Source organism: Opisthocomus hoazin, chromosome 4, assembly GCF_030867145.1.
Source record: "Opisthocomus hoazin isolate bOpiHoa1 chromosome 4, bOpiHoa1.hap1, whole genome shotgun sequence".
Taxonomy (NCBI): domain Eukaryota; kingdom Metazoa; phylum Chordata; class Aves; order Opisthocomiformes; family Opisthocomidae; genus Opisthocomus; species Opisthocomus hoazin.
The window spans coordinates 17,501,837-17,522,189 of NC_134417.1; the positions used below are offsets into that span (position 1 = coordinate 17,501,837).

Below are 20,353 nucleotides of genomic sequence, written 5' to 3' on the forward strand. Positions count from 1 at the left end.
CCAACAATGCAGAGGAGACCATGGGCGTGGTTGCTCGCAGCACCATGGCCATCGCTACAGACAGCACCACGGCCATCACTGCAGACAGCACCACGGCCATCACTGCAGGCAGAACCACGGCCATGTCTGCAGGGAGAACAACGGGCATCGCTGCTGCCAGCACCACAGCCACCACAACAGGAAGAACAATGGCTATCACTGCCAGCAGCAACATGGCCATCGCTACGGACAGCACCACTGCAATCACAGCTGGGAACACTGCGGCCAGCTCTGCAGTAAGAACAATGGCCATCACTGCTGAGGACACCACGGCCATTCCTGCAGGGACCACCACAGCCATGAATGCTGGTAGCACCATGGCCAACAATGCAGAGGAGACCATGGGCGTGGTTGCTCGCAGCACCATGGCCATCGCTACAGACAGCACCACGGCCACCACTGCAGGGAGAACAAAGGCCATCACTGACGAGGACAACATGGCCATTCCTGTAGGGACCACCATGGCCATCAATGCCGGTAGCACCACGACCATCGCTGCAGGCCGAACCATGGACATCTCTGCAGGGAGCACCACGGCCATCTCTGCAGGGAGCACCACGGCCATCACTGCTGGAAGCACCACGACCATCACCCCCAGCAGCACCACGGCCATCGCCCCCAGCAGCACCACGGCAATCACTGTGGGGAGCATCATGGCCAATACTACAGACAACAGCAGAGCCATCACTGCAGGCAACACCATGCCCATCACTGCAGGCAGCACCACAGCCATCACTGCCAGCAGCACCATGGCCATCGCTACAGACAGCACCACAGCAATCACAGCTGAGAGCACCGCAGCCCGTTCTGCAGAGAGCACCACAGCGATGACTGCAGAGGACACCATGGCCAGCAATGCAGAGGATACTATGGCCATAAATATAGAGAACACCACGGCCATCACTTCTGGCAGCATCACGGCCATCACTGCAGACAGCACCACGGCCATCAGTGCAGGCAGAACCACGGCCATGTCTGCAGGGAGAACAACAAGCATCGCTGCTGCCAGCACCACAGCCACCACAACAGGAAGAACAATGGCTGTCACTGCAGGCAGCACCATGGTCACCACTGCAGGGAGAACAATGGCCATCACTGCAGAGGACACCATAGCCATCACTGCAGACAGCACCACGGACATCACTGCGGGGCTCACCACGGCTATCACTGCAGGCAGAACCACGGCCAGTGCTGCACGGAGCACCCCGGCAATCACAGCTGGCAGCACCACAGCCAACTCTGCAGAGAGCATCATGGCTGTCTCTGCAGAGGATACTATGGCCATAAATGCAGAGGACACCATGGCCATCACTTCTGGCAGCACCACAGCAATCAGTGCAGACAGCACCACGGCCATCACTCCCGGCAGCACCATGGCAATCACTACAGGCAGAACCATGACCAATACTACAGACAACACCAGAGCCATCACTGCAGGCAACACCATGTCCATCGTTGCAGGGAGCACCACGGCCATCACTGCAGGGACCACCATGGCCATCGCTACAGACAGCACCACAGCCATCACTTCTGGAAGCACCACAGCCATCACTGCAGAGGACACCATGGCCGGTACTGCAGACAGCACCATGTCCATCGCTGCAGGGACCACCATGGCTATCTCTGCAGGGAGAGCAACGACCACCACTGCAGGCAGCACCACGGCCACCACTGCAGGAAGAACAATGGCCATCACTGATGAGGACACCATGGCCATTCCTGCAGGGACCACAACGGCCATTGCTGCATGGAGCACCATGGCCAACAATGCAGAGGACACAATGGCCATCACTGCAGGGAGCACCACGGCTATCTCTGCAGGGAGAACAACGGCCACCACTGCAGGCAGCACCACGACCACCGCTGCAGGAAGAACAATGGCTATCACTGCAGGCAGAGCTGCAACCATCACTGCAGGGAGAACAATGCCCATCAAGGCAGATGACACCATGGCCATTGCTGCAGACAGCACTACGACTATCACTACAGGCAGAACCACGGCCATTGCTACACAGAGCACAAAGGAAATCACTGCTGGAAGCACCACGGCCAGCTCTGTAGAGAGCACCACGGCCATCAGTGCAGAGGACACCATGACCATCACTGCAGAGGACACCATGGCTATTGCTGCTCGGAGCACCACAGCCATCACTTCTGGCAGCACCACAACTATCACTGCGGAGGACACCGTGGCCATTGCTGCAGGGACCACCGCGGCTGTCACTGCAGGGAGCACCACGGCCATCACTGCAGAGGACACCACAGCCGTCGCTGCGGAGGACACCAGCGCTGTTGCTGTCAGTAGCACCACGGCAATTGCTGCAGGGAGCACCATAGCCGTCACTGCAGGGACAACAACGACCTTCACTGCTGGGGGCATCACGGCAATCACTGCTGACAGGACTACGGCCGTCACTGCATGGAGCACCATGGCCATCCCTGCAGGGAGCACCACAGCCATTGCTGCTGGCAGCACCACGGGAGTCACCATGGCAGTTGCACCCGCAGCTCCAGTCAGCCCATCCAAGGGGCTGAGAGTTCTCCTGGCCCCAGGCACCCCGGCACTGGGGAGACCACTAGCCACTACCAGCCCTACCACCGCCCTGGGTCCTGCCTTTGGCACACAGAACGCACTGGCCACAGCACCAAGCACATCTGGTCACAGCATCACTGGTCACAGAAATCCTGCCCCTGAGACTCAACCCACCCATGACCATATCAGTAAGTACATTTTCTTCTTCCCAAGCCAAAGAGAGGGAGAGGTTGTCAGCAGACCCAGCACCGTGATGGCCGAGGCTGTGGCCCAGCCCAGGGTGACTCGTCTGCATTGCATGTTGGGCTGCCAGTTTCATGGGGAAAGGTGAAAGACGACATCTGACAGCATCCTGTTCCAAGTTAAAAACTGGGTTAAAAATTGGGTTGCAAGGTGTCAGAGCACTGCTCCAGCCTGGGAGAGCACAGGCATAGCATCCTGGCAGCAAGCAGGCGAGTTTGCCCTGGCCACAGGAAGTATGGAGCAGATATTAATACTTTTTTAACCTTTTTGATTTATCTATCTCCTGCACATGTCAGTGCCAGCAGCCTCTCTCTACCCCTTCGGCATGGAGGGAGGGGACAGAGAGTGCGTCCAGAGGATGGTGGATTTTAACTCCTCCCTATTCAAGCCAGAGATTGGATTCCCCTTTGGGAAGTCGCTGCGAGATGCTCTCTACGTGAGTTCCCCCCCTCGCCGAGCACGTAAGAGATTTGCAATCTCTTTCTTGAAAAACCCCCACGAAGATGGGGCAGAAACCGAGTTTCATCTGAATGTTCATGTTCTGCAATTTAAAATGGCTGGTTTCTGTTCACCCATGGAGGATAAAAGCCATCCCAGGCATCACCTGGGATGTCAGCAAATAACAAGCTATTTTGGTTAGTTTACAGATAATGGACAGATCATTTTCCCACCTACGGACAACTACATCCCCTCCAACCCCAACCCGCCTCTCCAGGGCTTCAGTGGCCTGGAGGATTTGCCGATGGTGGCTGCCTTTTGGGACGACGCAGATTTCTCCCAGGGTGTCGGCACAACCTGGTACCAGGTTGGGTCCACCAGGGATGTTCTCCTGGGAGACCCCAGCTCCCAGCTCGTAGCTTTAACCCTCTCTCTTGCCAACCACAGGAGTACTCCACCATCAGCTCTACCCAAGAGCCCCTTGTCCGCGATGTGGAAACAAAGATTGAGAAATACCTGAAAACCCCCTACGTAGCAAGATGGACCTTGAAGGTGACATGGGAGAAGGCTCCAGCATACCCATCCCAGCTGGATGACACTCAGGTGAGCAGTGGGGGACCCAGGTGATGGAGGGGACTGTCACCAGTGATGGCCGGTGCAGGGTTGGGCTGCTGGTCTGTCACAGCTTGATGCAGGTGCTTTGGGCCTCGTCACCTCAGTCTGCACGGAGGGGAGAGCAGGGGAGGCTTTCGGGGTGCTAAGGGGGTGCCTTGGGTTTCTCCAGACGAGCACCTACCAGGTCATCCTCACCACTGATGGGAACCGCTCCTTCGCCCTGCTGCTCTACCAGGACAGCGGGATGCGGTGGGACTACACCAAGCTGGCTGCGAGCAACGTGCTGATCGGCTTCTCCAGGTATGGGGCACATGTGTAGCTGTGTTTTGGGACAGCAGGGATTTCTCCAGCACTGGGTTGGGACCATCAGAGATGATATCCCCAGGAGACCCCAGCTCCCACCCCCAGAGAAACCCTGTCCCATTTAAACCCTCTCTCCTGCAAACTGCAACAGCCCCCACCCCAGTTCCTCTGTGGGGAGTGGAGGAGCATTGCATCGAAATGGTGACCCCAAACCTCCTCTCTCCACACAGCGGTGATGGTTATGCCCAGAATAACGAGCTGACTCAAAAGCCACCGGCTGTCAAGTACCGACCCGACCAGCACAGCAGCACTGGCACTGGTATGGCACTGGGGAGTCCTTGGGTGGGCTGGGGATGGAGGGAGCCGTGTGCTCCGCACCGGGAACATGTCTCCAGCACACGTCCCTGTGAGGTGTTGAGCCAGCAAAGCCACCAGGCAAGGTCTGGCCACCGAGAGCAGAGTGAGGGTGTCCTGCTGTGGCTTGCCACGGCCACGCTGGCTCTAGAGGGAGCCTGGAGACCTCGTGTGAGGTCAATGGCCGGGGACGGTTGTCCCACGGGACCGTCCTCAGCACAGGGTGAGACCCCAGCCGAGCGGTGCTGCTCTCCGGTTGCTCCCCCAGATGTGCGCGGGCTGTGGATATACAGGCTGGACAGTCGCTCCCGGGTGAACTACAGGCTGCGGTGCCTGGCGTGGCTGGACACGCAGCCGGCGCCGGCCGCCTGGAACAGCCAGCTGCCACCATGCCCCTGCTCCCAGCCCCAGGCAGAGCTGGACCACCGATACCGCCGGAGCAGAGGTGCCGAGCACGGCCCCCCGGGGTCAGCGGTGGGCTGGGGGGACGCAGGGGGTCTCCTCCCGCTCTGGGGGTGTCTGTGATCGCCTGCACCGTTTCAGGGCCAGTGGACGACTCTGTGAGGATGCTGCGCACCGCGTCCCCCAGCCCAGCTGGAGCCGGGGTGCGGTGTCTGTACCGAGACGGGAGCTTGCTGGTGGGCTGGCAGGAGAGAGCATGGACCCTCCCCATCAGCCCCACCACCGGTAAGTGGGCACCAGTGCTCCCTCGCCCTAAAACACCCCAGGAACTGAGCATTCTGCTGATGCAGTGGGGACCCCAACACCCCCCCATCACCCGGCTGCCCTCCTCCGCAGACTGGGAGCTGGAGGCATTCGACTGGTGCTGCCAGCGCGTGGGGAAGCCCCTGTTCTGCACGAGGTTTGCTGAGAAGAGACCAAGGGTTGGCTGCGAGGGATACGTGCCACCCACCCCCGGTGAGTCCCCAGGGCTCTGCCTCCTCTGTGCCAGGGTACTGAGTGGGTGCCATGGCCATATGCAGATCCTGTGCGTTACCCACTCTTCGCGGCGTCCTGGTGGGGAATGCTGAGCCCAGCCCAGCACTGGAAGCTGCTCTCCTCTGTGCCATGACACCAGTATTTGCTTTTCTTCCTCCCTCAAAATGTCTCTATCTCCTTTGGCCCCCAGCCGGCGCCTTTGGGGACCCCCACATCACCACCCTGGATGGACTCACCTACACATTCAATGGGCTCGGGGACTTCGTCCTGCTCCTGGCCAGCAATGCCCGCACCAGCTTCGAGCTGCAAGGGCGCACAGCCCAGACTGGCACAGCCCAGGCCACCAACTTCATCGCCTTCGCTGCCCGGTACACCTCTGCCACCAGCACGACCGTGAGTAGGAGCAACCCAGGTATCGGTTTGAGCATCTAATGGGACAGAACCCCATGGCAGGTTGGGCTTCACCTCTGCATCAGTTATAAGTGGCAGGGACCTGAGGAGCATGCCCTCTCCTCTCTTTGCCACCTCCCACAACCTCAAAGAAGTGTTAATAGCAGTGGGCTGAACCAAGACTAATGAGCCACAGCTCTGACACCTCTTGCAAGCTGGCCAGCAAGAGCCTGGAGCTCTGCAGGAACACCGTCTGCTCCACCCTCTTCATTGCACACCCTTCACCCTGGCCACCAGTCTCCTTCACACACATTAGCACAAGCGCGTACTCTTCCTTGCTTTGCAGAATTGCCCCCCACGCCAGTTTCAGTAAGTAAAATCTCCTGGTGTCACCAGAAGCAGCCACTGAGCAGCGTGAGGAGGGGGCTCAGAGCCTGGAGCCCACCAGCACAGCTCTCCATGCTGCCATGATCAGCAGAGCAGCAGCGGTGGCCTGTGCGTGCCCCATGCCAGCAGTGATAGGGGCAGCCTGCTGTCATCTTCTGTGCAACCATCAAAGCTGCATTGTCGTCTGTCTGTTGGGGCGAAGAGCACATCAGCATGGCCCTCAGGGCTGAGCCTCTCTGCCAGGGCTGGAGGAGAACGGGGTTTATCTCATGTGTCCCTGGCATGGGGGGACAGCAGGAAGGGATGAGTAGAGGGGCTGACTGGGACATCTGTCGTGATTTGCAGGTTGAGTGGACCTTGGGGAGCCAAGGTGACATGCAAGTCCTCCTGAATGGCAAAAACATCCAGTTTTCCTATTCCCAAGGTGAGCAGGATGTGCTGTTAAATGTTCAATATATCTGGGGAGGACGAGGGGTATCCCCACACCACGGGGACCAGTGCTGCCCAGCGCAAGGGCAGCCATCCTGAACTCCACCAAACATCTCCCACATGTGCCATCTCTGACTCGGGCAGGGTGGATGGGGAGCGCCTCCCTCCCCAGATTCAGGGGCATCGTTCCAGACCCCAGCCTTGTGTGGTCTCTCCATCTGTGCTCTCCTTCACTTGCAGACATGGCTGCCGAGGTGTACTACAGCCCCGGCATCCTGCTGGTCAACGCCTCCTCCATCACGGCCATCTTCGATGGGGCCATCGCTGTCTCCATCTCTGCCACCTCCGGAATCCTCAGCGTGGTCTGCAGCATGCCTGATCAGTACCGCAACAGCACCAAGGGCCTTCTGGGTGAGGACTTCCAGCACTGCTGCAGAGATGGGGTGCAAAGTCCCTTTCCCACCACAAAGAAGCCTGGCAAACAGTGGGGGAATGTGCTTGCAAGGGCAGGGACCTCTGGGTCTAAACCAAATGCCGACCAGCACCAGACAGAGGGTCAACTCTGACATGGGGAACTCAAATCCTCTGGTGATGCTCCACCAGGTGTGTGGGACCATGACCCCGCAGATGACTTCCAGATGCCAAACGGTACCAACATCTCCGTGAACAGCAGCGAGGAGGAGATCTACAGCTACGGGATGACCTGTAAGTCCAGGCTCAGGTTCATCACTGGTGAACTCTCTTTCCTGCTCCTTCTGGCCATGCTTTGCCTGGAGAGACTTAGACGCTTGCCTGAGCACAAGTGGTGCCAGGGAAGCCCTTTGGTCTCCTCACTGCTCTGTGGAAATAGCTCCTGAAATACAACAAGCCTTGAAAAACTCAAGGCCATACCTATGGTGTCTCTCTTGCAGGGGCTGTTGGAAAGCACGGCCTGTTTGCTCAGCCTCTGGACTCACCGGTAATGAACTTCACACCCATCTTCTTGTCTTGGCTGCGGCAGGTGAATGAAAGCCAGTACCAGCTGGCAGCCTCCCAGTGCCGCGGCAGCAAGGAGTGCATCTACGATGCACTGAGCACAGGGGATGTGGCCCTGGGCCTGGCCACCCAGAGCCTCGCAGCTGACTTCCAGCAGAAGAAGACAGTACTCAGTAAGTGGAGCAGATCCTCTCCTCTGAGAGGCCATGGCATGGATAACAGGGAAGTATCTGGCTCCATCCCTGGGCTATCTTCTCCATGTGAGGCAGGAGAGAAGTCACCAAGGTCTTGGAGTTGCATTGCCTGGCTGGCTGGTCTCCAAGCCTGGGAGATGCCACCAGCAGGACAGATGCCACCAAGGTCTCTGAGTTGTGTTGCCTGGCTGACTGGTGTCCAAGCCTGAGAGCTGCCACATGCTGTGCAACAGGAGGGCCTTGTCGGTGGGCGGTCATGGCAGCATCTGCCTGGGGTCCCATCCTCACCAGGAGGGACTCAGAGCCAAGGATTGCCAAGGCCACGTAGCAAACACCCGGTTGTGTGCTGGGCTGCTCTTTCCTCAGATGCCTTTCCTCCCGTCATCACCGGTGACGCATCACTCACAGCCTTCAGGACAGAAAGGGTCAGGAGGCAGTACCATGCCATGGGAGCGGGTGCACACTTTGTTCCCCACCTCTCCGCAGAGCTCAACATATCGGGTAGGGAAGGAGAGATGGGACAGCTGGGGCTAGATGGGGGGACACTGGCCACTCAACCCTTTTCCTCTGCCACCTCCTTTAACTCTGACATCTCCCCTCGGCAGAGAGCGGCGCCCTGACATGGGAACCCCTTGGGATGGCCCCGTTCACCGTCAACCTGGAGGCTGTTGGGTCTAACAACCTCTCTGCCCTCCTCCAGCTCCGCTTCACCCTTTGCAGCTGCAGCAGGAGCCAGGAGTGTGACTACAGCGATGCTGTCACCCTCGGGAGGTCCTCCCTGCAGGTAGCATGCTGGAAAGTTGCTCCGGTGCCACACCATGCTCGCCCCCATGCCAGCTGTGCCGGCTGTCTTCTCTGTCCACCCATCCTCCTCATCTACCCTAAACCGGTGTCACCGTCCCCTTCCCAGCTGGCAGCCTGCAGGTGTGACGGCGGCTACTCAGGTCCCTTCTGCCAGGACCCTCCGGACCCCTGCGCCCAGGGATGCTTTCCTGGTGTGGACTGTGACTCGGATACTGGCTGCGGCCCCTGCCCAGCTGGCCTGATCGGTGATGGGCAGCACTGCTCAGGTGATGCGGGCTTGGTGTGGCCTCCAGGAACCTGGGGTGCTCATGGGACCCCGGCTGAGGTATTTGTCCCGGTGCCATGCTGCACTGCCTCAACAGATATTGACGAGTGTGCACAGGGGACAGCGTGCCCAGGGAACGCCACCTGCACCAACACCGTGGGCAGCTACATCTGCTCCTGCCCAGTCGGCGAGAAGGGTGAGTACGGGCACCCCAGAACGCATAGTCCTTAGTGAGCGTGGCCATTGTCTCCATCACCCCCTGGGCCTTGGTGGGAGAGGGCTCCTGTGGGGCCCAAACTGACCAGAGAGAGGACGAGGGGGAGCTGACTGAGCTCCGTACCCAAGCACTCGCTGGGCTTAACAGAAGGGACCAGAGTCCAGCCACCCCTCGTGCTTCCAGGCTGCAGATCTCACTAATCCGCCAGGAAGGGAAACTTTTCCCGTGCAATTTTTCCTCCTTGAGAGAAAAAAAATCTCATCCCAACAAAGCTCAAATGCCCCTGCAGAGGTTAGAGGGTTAAAATCAGATCCTGTTTTCAGGTGGTTTTGAGGGGTTGGAGTGACAGTTTTTGCTCCTGTTCTGATGCAGCAGGCTGGAATTTCACGGGAGCAGAAAGCTCCAGCAGGGCTTTTCCTTGAGGATCTGAATTTATACTAAAAGTCCTAAGGCTTAAAAAAGAAACCCCAAACCTGGAAGAAATGTGTTATGGTCCGAGGAGCGGTTGGGGATGGATCAGTGCCCGGGGGCTCTGCCTCTGCAGCCTGACTTGGGCTCCCCATCCCACAGGCGAGGGGCTGGGCTGCGGCTCAGCCTGCGGCTCCCACTCCTGCCCTGAGGGCTACTGCAGCAACGGGGGACGCTGCCACCTGCACCCCATCACCTGCACCCCCGCCTGCGCCTGCCCCCCGGCCTTCACCGACCAGCGCTGTCTGGTGGCAGGGGGCGATTTTCAGCCGCCCCCCAGGGCAGGTGGGTGCCCGTTCGTGGCGGGGGTTGAACCCCAACCCCGCTCGCCCCGGTCCTGGGGTGACAGAGCCACCACTGCGGCTTCCCCCGGCAGATCTCCCCCGGAGAAGCATCCGGCTGCGGCTCAGGGCGCTGCAGAACGTCACTGCCGAGGAAGTCAACGGCACCGTACGTCACTGGAGGGAGTGGGCTCGGGGAGGGGGACACACCGGCACCCGGGGCAGCGTGGCAGCTTGGGATGCCCATGCCTCCGCACACCCCGTTCCCGCGGGACCCCTGGGGCTCCAGCAGATCTGCAGGCTGGAGGGAGTCCGTGCCAGCCGTGTGACACTGGTGGTGGTCATGGCCATGGCCATGTGCTGGGTTCCCAGCACGTGAAGGAAAGGCCAGGTCAGCCCTTGGGGCTCGGCCACAGTGCCTGGACCACCCTTCAGCCCCTCCCCGCACTGGTGCTGTCCTCTCCTCCCCTGACACGATCCCGTTCCCCCCACCACAGGTCTCGGCCATCCTGGGCTCCCTGGAGGTAAAGGCTTTCCAGAGCAACACCAACATCACCCAGACGTGAGTCGGCTGTGGAGTGGCCCCGTGCCCAGCCCAGGGACCCGGTGGGGCAAGTCTGGGCACAGGTCCACAAGGTTTTGGACAGAAAGGGCATTTTCCCCCCACCCAGAGTCTGTTTTTCCAGCCCTGATGCTGATAAAACCTTGGAGACACAAGACCCATGGCACCTTCCGTCTCCTGCCTCATCCCTTCTTTACCACTCACCAAACAGGGAAACTGAGGCACGGTGAGGCTCAGTCACTCTGTGATGCAGCAGCAGCTCCACTGGCAGCCCTGTCTTTTCCCCACAGGACAGACGGTGATGGCTTCACCTTCACGGTGGTGTCTGAGTTTGCCTACGACAGCCGTGGAACCATCATCCAGTTCCTGAATGAGGAGCTGCCGGGGGCCATCACCGGCGCCTTCAACAGATGGCGGAGGCGTCGGGAGGTGGGCACACACCTCCACTTCCAGCGCCTGCACCGGGACAACGTCACTGACCTGGTGAAATGTGAGTCATTCCCAGCGCTGAGATGAGAACCCGGGAGGCGCACGCTGCTGTCCCCGTGGTCCATCCTCCATCACCCTGTGTGCCCTGGGGTTTGGGTAGTGCCCATGGGGGAGGCGGGTGGGCAGCAGTCCCCACCCCAGGCACGGATCCAGCTTGGGGAGACTTTGGGAAGCATGAAAGGGTGATGCTGCCACATGGCCAAACCCACCCCATCCCTCCCCAGTGACAGTGGCGGAGCTGAGGGTCTATTTCCCCTGCGGCCTGCTCGGCTACAAAGGCTACCAGCTCCACTTCGTGGGGACCATCGGCTTCACCTGCATCTCCCCTTGCAAGACGGGCTACTGCCAGCATGGCGGCCGGTGCCAGCATTTGCCCGAGGGGCCCACGTGCAGGTAGCAGCAGGGCCGGGGGTGGATGAGGCCACCCAGCATGGCTGCATCTCCCCACCGCATCACCGCTCCTCCCTCCCCGTCCGCAGCTGCCTCCCCTTCTCCATCTTCTCCCCCACCGGTGCCCGGTGCGAGCAGCTGGCCCTCAGCCTTGCCTCCTTCCTGGGCATCTTGCTGGGAGCCCTGGCTCTGCTCTGCCTCCTGCTCGCCACCGCCTGCCTGGCCTCGCACCTCTGCCGCCGGCACCATCGCCAGCACCAGGGGTGAGCCGTGGGCCGGACCCGTGCAGGGATGGGTGCTATGGGTGAGGCAGGGAAGGGAGGTTGGGTGTTGGGAAGAGATTCACCGAAAAATGGTGAAAAATCCAGCTCCAAGAGGTCCACCACTGGTGGGACCCATCTGGCCTGGGCAGGGAGAGCCCAGCCTGGGGAAGGGGCTGGGCTGGGGGATCTTTTAGCATGTTCCAGCCCCTTTCCCAGTCATCCACTGCTCAGGGGTGCGATGACATCAATGAGTTGAACATTAGCTTCACTTTTCCCCCACCTCAGAGAACATTTGCATTTCTTCCTCACCCCACCCAGTGCTCAGTTACAGACAGGCTTTCTACATAATTTTAATTTGAATACCATCCAAATGATTTCCGCTGCAATCCGTGTTGCTCTGGAAAGGGTTGATCTGGAGCAAGAAGATGACAGTTTGCAGGAATGGACCTTGCTGTCCTGCGGAGCAGTGAGTTGGCAGAGGGCTGATGAGGTGCAAGGCGGGGGTGGAAGCACCAGCATCTCCTTCCCTCTACCCCAGCCCTTGGTCCCAGTGTAGCATCCACGCTCAGGGGAAGGTCAGCACCCCAAGTCCCCCACGCCAGTTGGACCTGTGTCTTGCTCCTGCTGCCAGCTCCCTGCTGGCCCTGGAGCCGGGACTCTCCGGGAAGCACCTCTGTTCGTTTGCACTTGTGGCGAGGGGAGAAATTGCGTGTGTACAGCAACTGGGGCTTTTCCTCCCATCTGACCCAGGAGTCAGGACCAGGCAGGGGGTCTCCCAGCCCCCCTTGACATGTCATCCCCTTTCTGCTCCCTGCTTCCTAGGGCCAAGGAGACCTTCTGGAGGCCACTGCCCTTCTTCTGTAAGTACATCCCTGTGAACCCCACCCCAGCTCTGCTTCTCTCTGATCATCTCTGAGCTCTGCTCATCTTCCCCGCTCCAGCTCTGACAATGGCAGGAGACCAGGCAGAGTCTGCCCACTCCCACTCCACAGAAAGGTGCTGGGAACCACAGCTCCAGGTCATCGACCCCTCAATCCAGGTCTGCTCAGCAATTGTTGTTCTCGTGGGGGGTCGGAGTGGGGGGCCATGCGCTGGGGGCCGATGTTCTGTCCCTGCGCCTCGAAGACGCTCAGGAGCTGTGCCTCGTCCCCGAGCAGCAGGGATGCTTTGGCTGGTGTTGGGGTCTGCGCCGCTGTCTGAGCTCATTGCAAAGAGCAGAGCCTGTGCAGCGCCAACAGCATGACCTGGCCTGTCTCTCCTTTACAGACAAGGATCCAGACACCCCACGTCAGGCCTTCGAGCCAGCCTCCCCCACAGCCCTAGCCTGCCACCGGTCCTGCCTTGGTGCCTCCAGGATGGCGGAGGAGCCAGCCGCTGCTGCCAACCCCACCACCCACCCTCAGGGTCTCCGGCAATGGCGCCTGCGTCGAGCCAGAGGACGGGCAGCTGCCTTTTGGGGTCTGGTCTTTGTGGGTGGATTCACTCTGCAGGAGGTGCATTTTTGGATGAAAAATGTGAATTTATGTTGGGTGACCCAAGCAAGATGATTCCACCTTGCCCTGAGGACCCACAGAGGCAATCAGGATAGTCCCTGAGCGTGTCTGCACTGGGGTATGCCCTAGTGCAGCATAACCAGACCCAGCAGAGCCACTGACAGCAGAGTCAGGTGGGGCAATGCAGCGATTATAACCTGTTAGGAGCAAAATAGAATAAAACAAAAGTGATGGCACACTGCTGAGTAAATTGTCTGCATCCCATGGTGCCCGTGCGCCAGCCCTGTTTCCCTGCTGCCAAGCTCTCAAGTCCCTGCTTCCTGCTGGTCCCATCCACAGGGCCGAAGAGATGATGCATGTAGCATTTTTTGTTGCTCCATCCCCTCATTCCCCCTGCAAAGCTGCAAGTCTCCCCTCACTGCTCTTCCCAGGCACCGCTCGCAGAAGGTCAGATCACGCAGGTCGGGCTGTGGTCCCCGCAAACACCCTGCAGCCCTTCGCCCCTGCTGAAGGAAGATGCTGCACCCAAGGATGGTGCATCAGACCCCAGCAGACCCCAGCTCCAGCCCCACTGCCCTAGACACTGGCTCAGCCGCAGCCCAGACACTCACATCCCCGGCACCAGCTCGGAGGGCAGAAGGATCCCGCAATCCTGCTGCTCTAAGCCAGTCCCCACCACCACCTCCCACCTCGGTTCAGCAGAGGACATGGCTGCCGCAGCATCAGTGATGCTCAGACCCCTCGGAGGCTTTATTGAACAAACAAGATTTAACAAGGGTGTTTTTCTTTTTAAGAAAGGCAGATGCTGTCTTAAGCACAAAAAAAATTTTTTTCTCCCAATGTTTCTGATCAGGGGGTTGCATTTTGCCCTCGCACACCCAGCAGAGGTGCCAAGCTGACTCTGGCTTGATCCGGAGAATCACCCCTTCTCCTGGGCACAGGGCCTGGGAACCACCCGGGGAGGCATGGCTGGGGGACAGAAGTGGGGGACAAGGCAGGACTGGCTCACAGGGTGATCCTGGTGCTCCACAGCACTTGGGAGCTTGGCCACAGTCAACCCACACAAGGTGCAAAACCCATTTCCCCAGGTGCCAGGGGTCCAACCTCACCCCGCAGCGTGGGAGGCACAGCGGGATGTGGGGAGGACAGGGGGTGATGTATGCGGTGGGGGGTACCCACCCACCTCCCCGTCAGCAAGGAGGAGCCCACGGGCACCCGCTCCACTGCAGCTGGGGGAGGGCGACTAAAACAGCTCTCTCCCTGGGACAAGGCTGTGTCAGAAACATGAACTTGCGCCGGTGAAGGCAACCGCAGACACTGGCTGAGGGCGCTGCCCTGTGTGGTGGGCAGGAGTGACGGGTGCTGGGGGGAGCGGAGGGACACAGGGGGTGAGCAGGAGCAAAGGAGAGAATCAGCCATGGCCCAGACCGTGCTGCGGGTGTGCAACCCCACAGTTACTTGTCTTTTCCATCTGCAAAGAAAAAGAAACGAGAATTGCCCAGCCACCTCCTCCCAGGGGCCCTGGGGTGAGCTGGGAGCACCGGGGGAGTTTCTGCACTGGGGGACAGGGACAGAGGGAAGTGGCCAGTGGAGGGGAGACCCCCAATCCCACTCACCTCTCTGCTCCTCCGAGTCACTCTCCGCCTCCTCTGAGGAACCTGCTGCAGTTGCAAGAACACCCCACATCAGCTTACACCAGCAACCACGTTAGCTGCGGTCCTCCTCCCCTCCCGGTGCTGTCACCCCCAGACTAGGCTGGTTATGCACTAAGGGAGATGCCTCTTGCAACCTCGCATGGCCCAGGGCACAGCACAACCTGCACATGGGCACCCCGAAAACCATCCTTCACCTGCCCGGGGCTCTTGCTGCTTTAACCACGGGGTGGCTGGGACGATGCCCCTCCAGCCCTGGGCACCAAGATGGCATTGCCCCAGCACACTCGGGCTACAAACCCACCTGTGCCAGGTGACTGGTATCCATCACAGCCGATCTTTGGTCTCTTCTCGCTGTAGCGGGCGCAGAGGCGGGCACTGCCTGCCTGGTTACAGCACCAGTCATACAACTTCAGCTCCTGGTCTGGAGGCAAAAAGGAGTAAGGGGCTGGAGGGGAGAGGCAAGGGAGATAGCCTGGCTCCGGGCAGGCAGGGCTCTCGCCTAGGCTTTTGGCAGGTCCACACTCCCTCCAAGGGCAACAGCATGTCAGGAAACAGGTTGGCACATAGTTTAAAATGATTTACAGTCTGCAGCGATGCCAGGGCGGACTGTGCTTACCACGGTAGGGGGACGCCTGCCTGGAGAACCTCCAGTACCTCTCCTGCCGCCCCTCGATGAGCTGGCCCCGGCTGTCGTACAGGCAGCGGACCCCGGCGCCGTGCTTGTTGGGAGAGGCGGAGTGCAGCATGGAGACGCGGGCAGCCCACCAGCCTGCAACGGGGCGGCAGTGAGCCTCGGCGCAGCTCTCCCCAGCCAGCATCCCTGTCCTGGGCCAGCTCTTCCCGGCCAGCATCCCTACCCCAGGGGCTGGGGCTGGCTCCTTGTTATCCATCACTCCCACCCGTGCATCACCCACAGTGCTACAGGGGTTGGAGGGACCCACAGAGGCCGTCCAAGTGGTTCCCCAGAGTGAGACCCTGTTGCTGGAGAAGGTCCATCCCTGCTGCCCCAGCGTAGACCAGCTCTGCCCAGTCTAACAAGACAAGGACAGGTCAACCCTTGTTACTCCTCATTTTCCCTGTCTCTGCATTCCCTCCCATTTTCCTTAGGGTCCCCTGCCCCTGCAGCCACGCTTGCAGGGGAGATGGGGAGGGACAACTTGGGGACAAGGAAGGTGGGAAAGCAGTGTATCCACTTGCCTCCACGGCTGCTCTTGAAGCGCGGGTCCTGCTGCCCTTGCTGCAGGGAGCAGGGGCAGGCAGGCAGGCCCTGGCTCCATGCCCGCGGCTCCTGCTGCCGCCCCGTCCAAGCCAGGCACTTCAGCCGGTAGTTGATACCCACGCGGCTCTCCAGCTTGTACATCCACAGCCCGCGGAGGTCTGAGGAGGGAGAGAAGCCGTGAGCTGTCACCTCCGGCCAAGGGGACAGCAGTGGCAGTTTCGGCTTGAGGCGAGAGCTGAGTGATGCTGATGATGGAAGCTAATCCTGCGTTCACCCCCAGCTGTGGGACCCCATGCTGAACAGCCATCCAAGAGCAGGGAAAACACGGGGAGAGGCTCTTGCCGAAGAAAAAAGGCTTGGATAGAGCCAATGCAACAAAAAAGGTGCATGAACATATCAAGGACTTTCCAGCCTCAGGACGTAGCTGGTACCCAGAGGAAGAATTTTATATGCTTGGGGGGAAAGCCTGGCCTCAGTGAGCTCAGCAGCGGCAGGCTGGATTTCATCCCCTGGGAACACCCCGCGCCCCACACAGCCCTTTCCCAACCCCCCGTGGGGCTGCGCGAACCCACCCTGGCTTTGCGGCACTACCTGTGTTGTAGCCCCTGAACTGGTCAGGGCGATATTTAGCAGCTGGAGGTCTCTGAGTCAGGTCATCGTTGTGGTAAGAGCCATCCCCGCTGCATGCAGAGGAAAGGGGAAAAATCAGGGGTTGCTCTTCCCGGGTGCGGTTATTCCAGCCCCAGCCTGCTCTTCAGCTGCCCTGATCCAGAGCCGGTGGGACCCCACAGCACCCAGATCGCAGCTCTGGGGATGGGAGGGCAAAGGCACCAGCTCCCCTAGCCTCCCACCTCCTCACGACAGGGTGCAGTTAGTTTGGGGTGCTGCAAAGGCTCCTGCTGCACCATGGGCTGAACCTGCGGACATCTCAAGACCCCCTGCGAGCAGCTTCCATGGTTTCCAGCATCTTGCAGGGTGATATGGAGAGGAAACCCACGAGCAGTCGTGCACAGACAAGCACACACACATGCCTGTGCCGCCCGCACTTCCCGTCCCAGCCACCTTTTCCTTACCCAGCTGCAGCAAGCAGCTAATGAGCAAACACTGGAGACAGCGTGCACAAGGCAAGACGTAATGCGAGGAGGCAGGAAGCAACAGCTCCAGCCAAGCGGCGGAAATCCCTTCCCTCAACCGGTGTAAAGTTCAGCAAACATCCCCTATTCCCCACTCCTTCCACCCAAACCACCAGGATGCTGTGGGCCCAGGACCCCCAGAGGGATGTGTGGATCTTACAACAAGCACAGCCTGGCAAGTCAGCATGCTGCAGCATGATCCAGCGACTAACAGGGCAGATTTGGTTGTGAGACCCCCATATGTTAGGCTATCTGGGCGTGCAGACCCCACCTGGGCTGCTCTCATCCTTGCAGGGCACTTCATGGGGCGTGGGGGGAAGGATTAAACCAGTCAGAGCAGGAGTGGGACACAGCCCGGTGCTGGAAGGAGGCAGGGGTAGGGTGCTGAGACTGCTGTACCTGGTGTAGCCGATGAGCACGTTGGTGGCAGCGAGCCTGGTGTAATCCCATTGCATGCCTCCCTGCTGGTACAGCATCAGGATGTAGGACTTGAAGCCGTCAGTGGTCAGGACAGCCTGGTATGTGATCGTCTGGGGAGAAGCGTTGCGGACAGGTAAGGACAGGTAAGAAAGCGGGCAAAGCTGTTTGGTTTAAAATCAGGGGTGTGGGTCGCTGCTCGCTGGGGAGCGGCGGGGCTGAGGTCCTGGCGTGCAAAGCAAACGCAGCCTGGACTGGTTCGCATTGTGCATGGAGCATGTGATGGTTTTATTTTGATGCTGTTCCATGAGAAGCCTCAAATTCACCCAGTGTTGTGCTCCTGAAGAGCAGTGTATCTGGTGCACAATGAACTCCCACCACACCAAAGAGAAAGATTTTAAGGAGCAGGGAGAGTTCAGCTAAAGATGTCCCCCAAAATCACTGAAAACCACCAAAACTGGGCACAGCCCAGTTCTTTTTGGCAAAAGTCTTCAAGACTGACCCTTTCCACAAAATTAATTCTCATTTTCAGGCACAGACAAGGTGATCACCCATGAATCTTGCGGTTTTTTGACAGCTCAACAAGCCCTTGAGCTCCATCAGACCCTTACCCTCCGGGTGTCAGTCCGTGGTGCGTAGGCAGGTGCCTTCTCCCAGGTGATCTTCAGGGTCCAGACTGCAGAATAGGAGGACTTCAGGTACCGCCGAACCTTCGCTTCCACATCACGGACAAATGGAGGCTTGGCCGTGTTGAGGGTGGGGAACTCCTGCGGGTTGGGTACACACAAGTTCACGCTAGTCCCCAGTAGGACAAAGATGAGTCTGGACTGGGGTCATGCATGGAGCACTGCGAGTGAGGGTCTGGATGAGATTTGGATGGCTCAAGGAGTGACACACACAGGACCAACAGCTCTTAGATTTGGCCCAGAAAAGGAAAACACTGCTCATGGGCTCCATTAATTACACATTAATTAATTAATTACACAAGGGGCATCTGCGGAATAGGTGATGAGTTTATCGTCAAAAGGTGTTTCATACAACCACGCACTTGGGTGGCTTCACTCACCTGGTAGAAGGTGGTGCCAACGCCTCTGGAGAAGTCAGCATTGTCCCAAAACACAGCGATCATGGCAACCTTCTCGTGGCCATTGAAGCCTCTGGGAGGAGGGCTGGGGTAGGTGAAGATGCTGTTGTCCGAGGCTGGGAAAATGATTTGTCCGTTGTCTGTAAACTGAGCAGAGGGATCCCTCCCTCAGATGAGGTCAGGACCAGTGGGACCCCCTGACATGGGGGTGTCACCCCTCCCATTTCCAAGCCCACTTTGAGCAAAATCCAAGGAAGGCCACCACCTGTCAGCACTGAAATGGCCATAAGGTCACCTCCTGCTTCAAACACACCCCGGCAGCATCCCGATTGATTTGTCCCCCCAAGGGCCCCATCCGAGGCACCTCATCCCTGGTGCCTCCCCCAGGTTTTGGGGAGATGGACCCTTGCCTAACAGCAAGTCAAGCCAAGGTAGACTCACGTAGAGGGAGTCGCGCAGTGTTTTCCCAAATGGGAATCCAGTTTCGGGCTTGAAAATTGGAGAATTAAAATCCACCCTCCTTTCCACGTACTCCCGATCATTTTCCCTTGCTCCATATCCATAGAGGGGCACAGCTGGAACTGGAAAAGAAAACAAAAAAAACCCCACCCCAAAACAAACTTACAGCAAAGCCTTTGGTCTGTGCCAGAAACTAAAGGGCTGGTGTTCTATCACTTCCAGAGGGACCCAGCCTGGGCAGCAGGAGGATGGGGGGACACTGCCCACAGCCGCCTGGGACACCCTGCATGCCACCCTCCCCTGCAGGACCTTGCTCCCACCCCTTTCGCTGCCTTACACGTACACAGCTGCCCTAAACCCGCTGCGATGGCCTCTGTGGTCACGGTCCCCTCCTGCTCCAGCCCTGCTGGGGCACCATGCTAAAGGACTGCTGTTGGGAGGGAAAAACGTTGTAGGGGACTGTAGTAGGGGGACTGCAGGGAATTAAACACACACAGCTCTTTCTAGAGATGTTTACATCCTCCAGCTCTGTATCTGTGTCCGTTAAATAAAACAAAGCATTTGGAGGGGACGGGTTTTCCCGCTGACGGGACCATACTTGAAGGCACACTCAGCCTGACAAAAATGCAAGCTCGTGTGCAGGAGCTCCTCATGGTGGGTTTCCCCTGGGGGTCCTGGCCCCAAATAGCCCCCTTGGTCTCTGGGCACCAAATGCCCCCCGGGAGGGTCCGTCAGGAGGCCAGAGGTGTTCCTCCCACCCGGGCTGCCCCACGAGCATCACGTACCTGTGGGGCTGGGCAGCGGGGTCGGGACGGCCGCCGGCCCTCCTGGCGGAGCTGGAAACACGGGGGACGATGCTTGGGAGGTGACAGTGGCTGCTGCTGGCCTGGGGACCACCTCCCTGCCCCCAGGGGCGGGGGCTGGCAGAGCCCTGCTGGCAGTGGCTGGGCTGCAGGACACAGCTGGGCGCACGGTGGCTGGGGACCCCCCTCGGGCTCCCCCCTGGCCTGGGAAGGCTGTGGGGAGGCTCGACCCACCAGCAGCAGGGGCTGTGTTTGCCAGGCTGGTGATCAGCTCACCGCCCAAGAACGGTGGCAGGGCGGCGGGTGACAAGCCACTGGCAGGTCCTGGACCCAATGTCTTTGATCCAGGACTGCCTGCAGCGATCCCAGTGGGAGGAAGGTCAGGGAGACCTGAGGTCCCCCCCAGCAGGGAGCGAATGGGAGTCTGCACCCCTGCCCCTGCTCCAGTGGTGTTGGGAAGGAGCCGGGCCACGTCCCCTCGCCCTGACATCGCTCTGGGGAGCATGGCAGTT

At 59.4% G+C, this 20,353-nt stretch overlaps 1 protein-coding gene across 1 annotated transcript; it reads left to right on the top strand.

The window, feature by feature from the left end:
- The first annotated feature begins 1,532 nt into the window (after positions 1–1,532).
- Positions 1,533–13,272, top strand: MUC4 (mucin 4, cell surface associated). The gene is made up of 23 exons (XM_075417878.1): positions 1,533–1,611; positions 1,909–2,899; positions 2,966–3,048; positions 3,112–3,251; positions 3,456–3,620; positions 3,701–3,840; positions 4,016–4,168; positions 4,402–4,748; positions 4,794–4,970; positions 5,069–5,212; positions 5,324–5,443; positions 5,655–5,857; positions 6,587–6,665; positions 6,911–7,081; positions 7,274–7,375; positions 7,582–7,818; positions 8,560–8,623; positions 10,727–10,926; positions 11,150–11,318; positions 11,405–11,578; positions 12,401–12,438; positions 12,520–12,617; positions 12,845–13,272. The coding sequence occupies exons 1-23, from the start codon at positions 1,533–1,535 to the stop codon at positions 12,899–12,901; spliced, it is 4,131 nt and encodes a 1,376-aa protein (XP_075273993.1). The 3' UTR covers positions 12,902–13,272.
- Positions 13,273–20,353: the final 7,081 nt, after the last annotated feature.

Coding starts and splice junctions, on each gene's coding strand:
- MUC4 (XM_075417878.1), top strand. CDS start 1,533: ATGGCCATCGCTACAGACAGCACCACAGCCATCACTTCTGGAAGCACC. Junction 5,858..6,586: donor CCTCTGCCACCAGCACGACC/GTGAGTAGGAGC, acceptor CGTGATTTGCAG/GTTGAGTGGACCTTGGGGAG. Junction 11,319..11,404: donor CCCGAGGGGCCCACGTGCAG/GTAGCAGCAGGG, acceptor CCCCGTCCGCAG/CTGCCTCCCCTTCTCCATCT.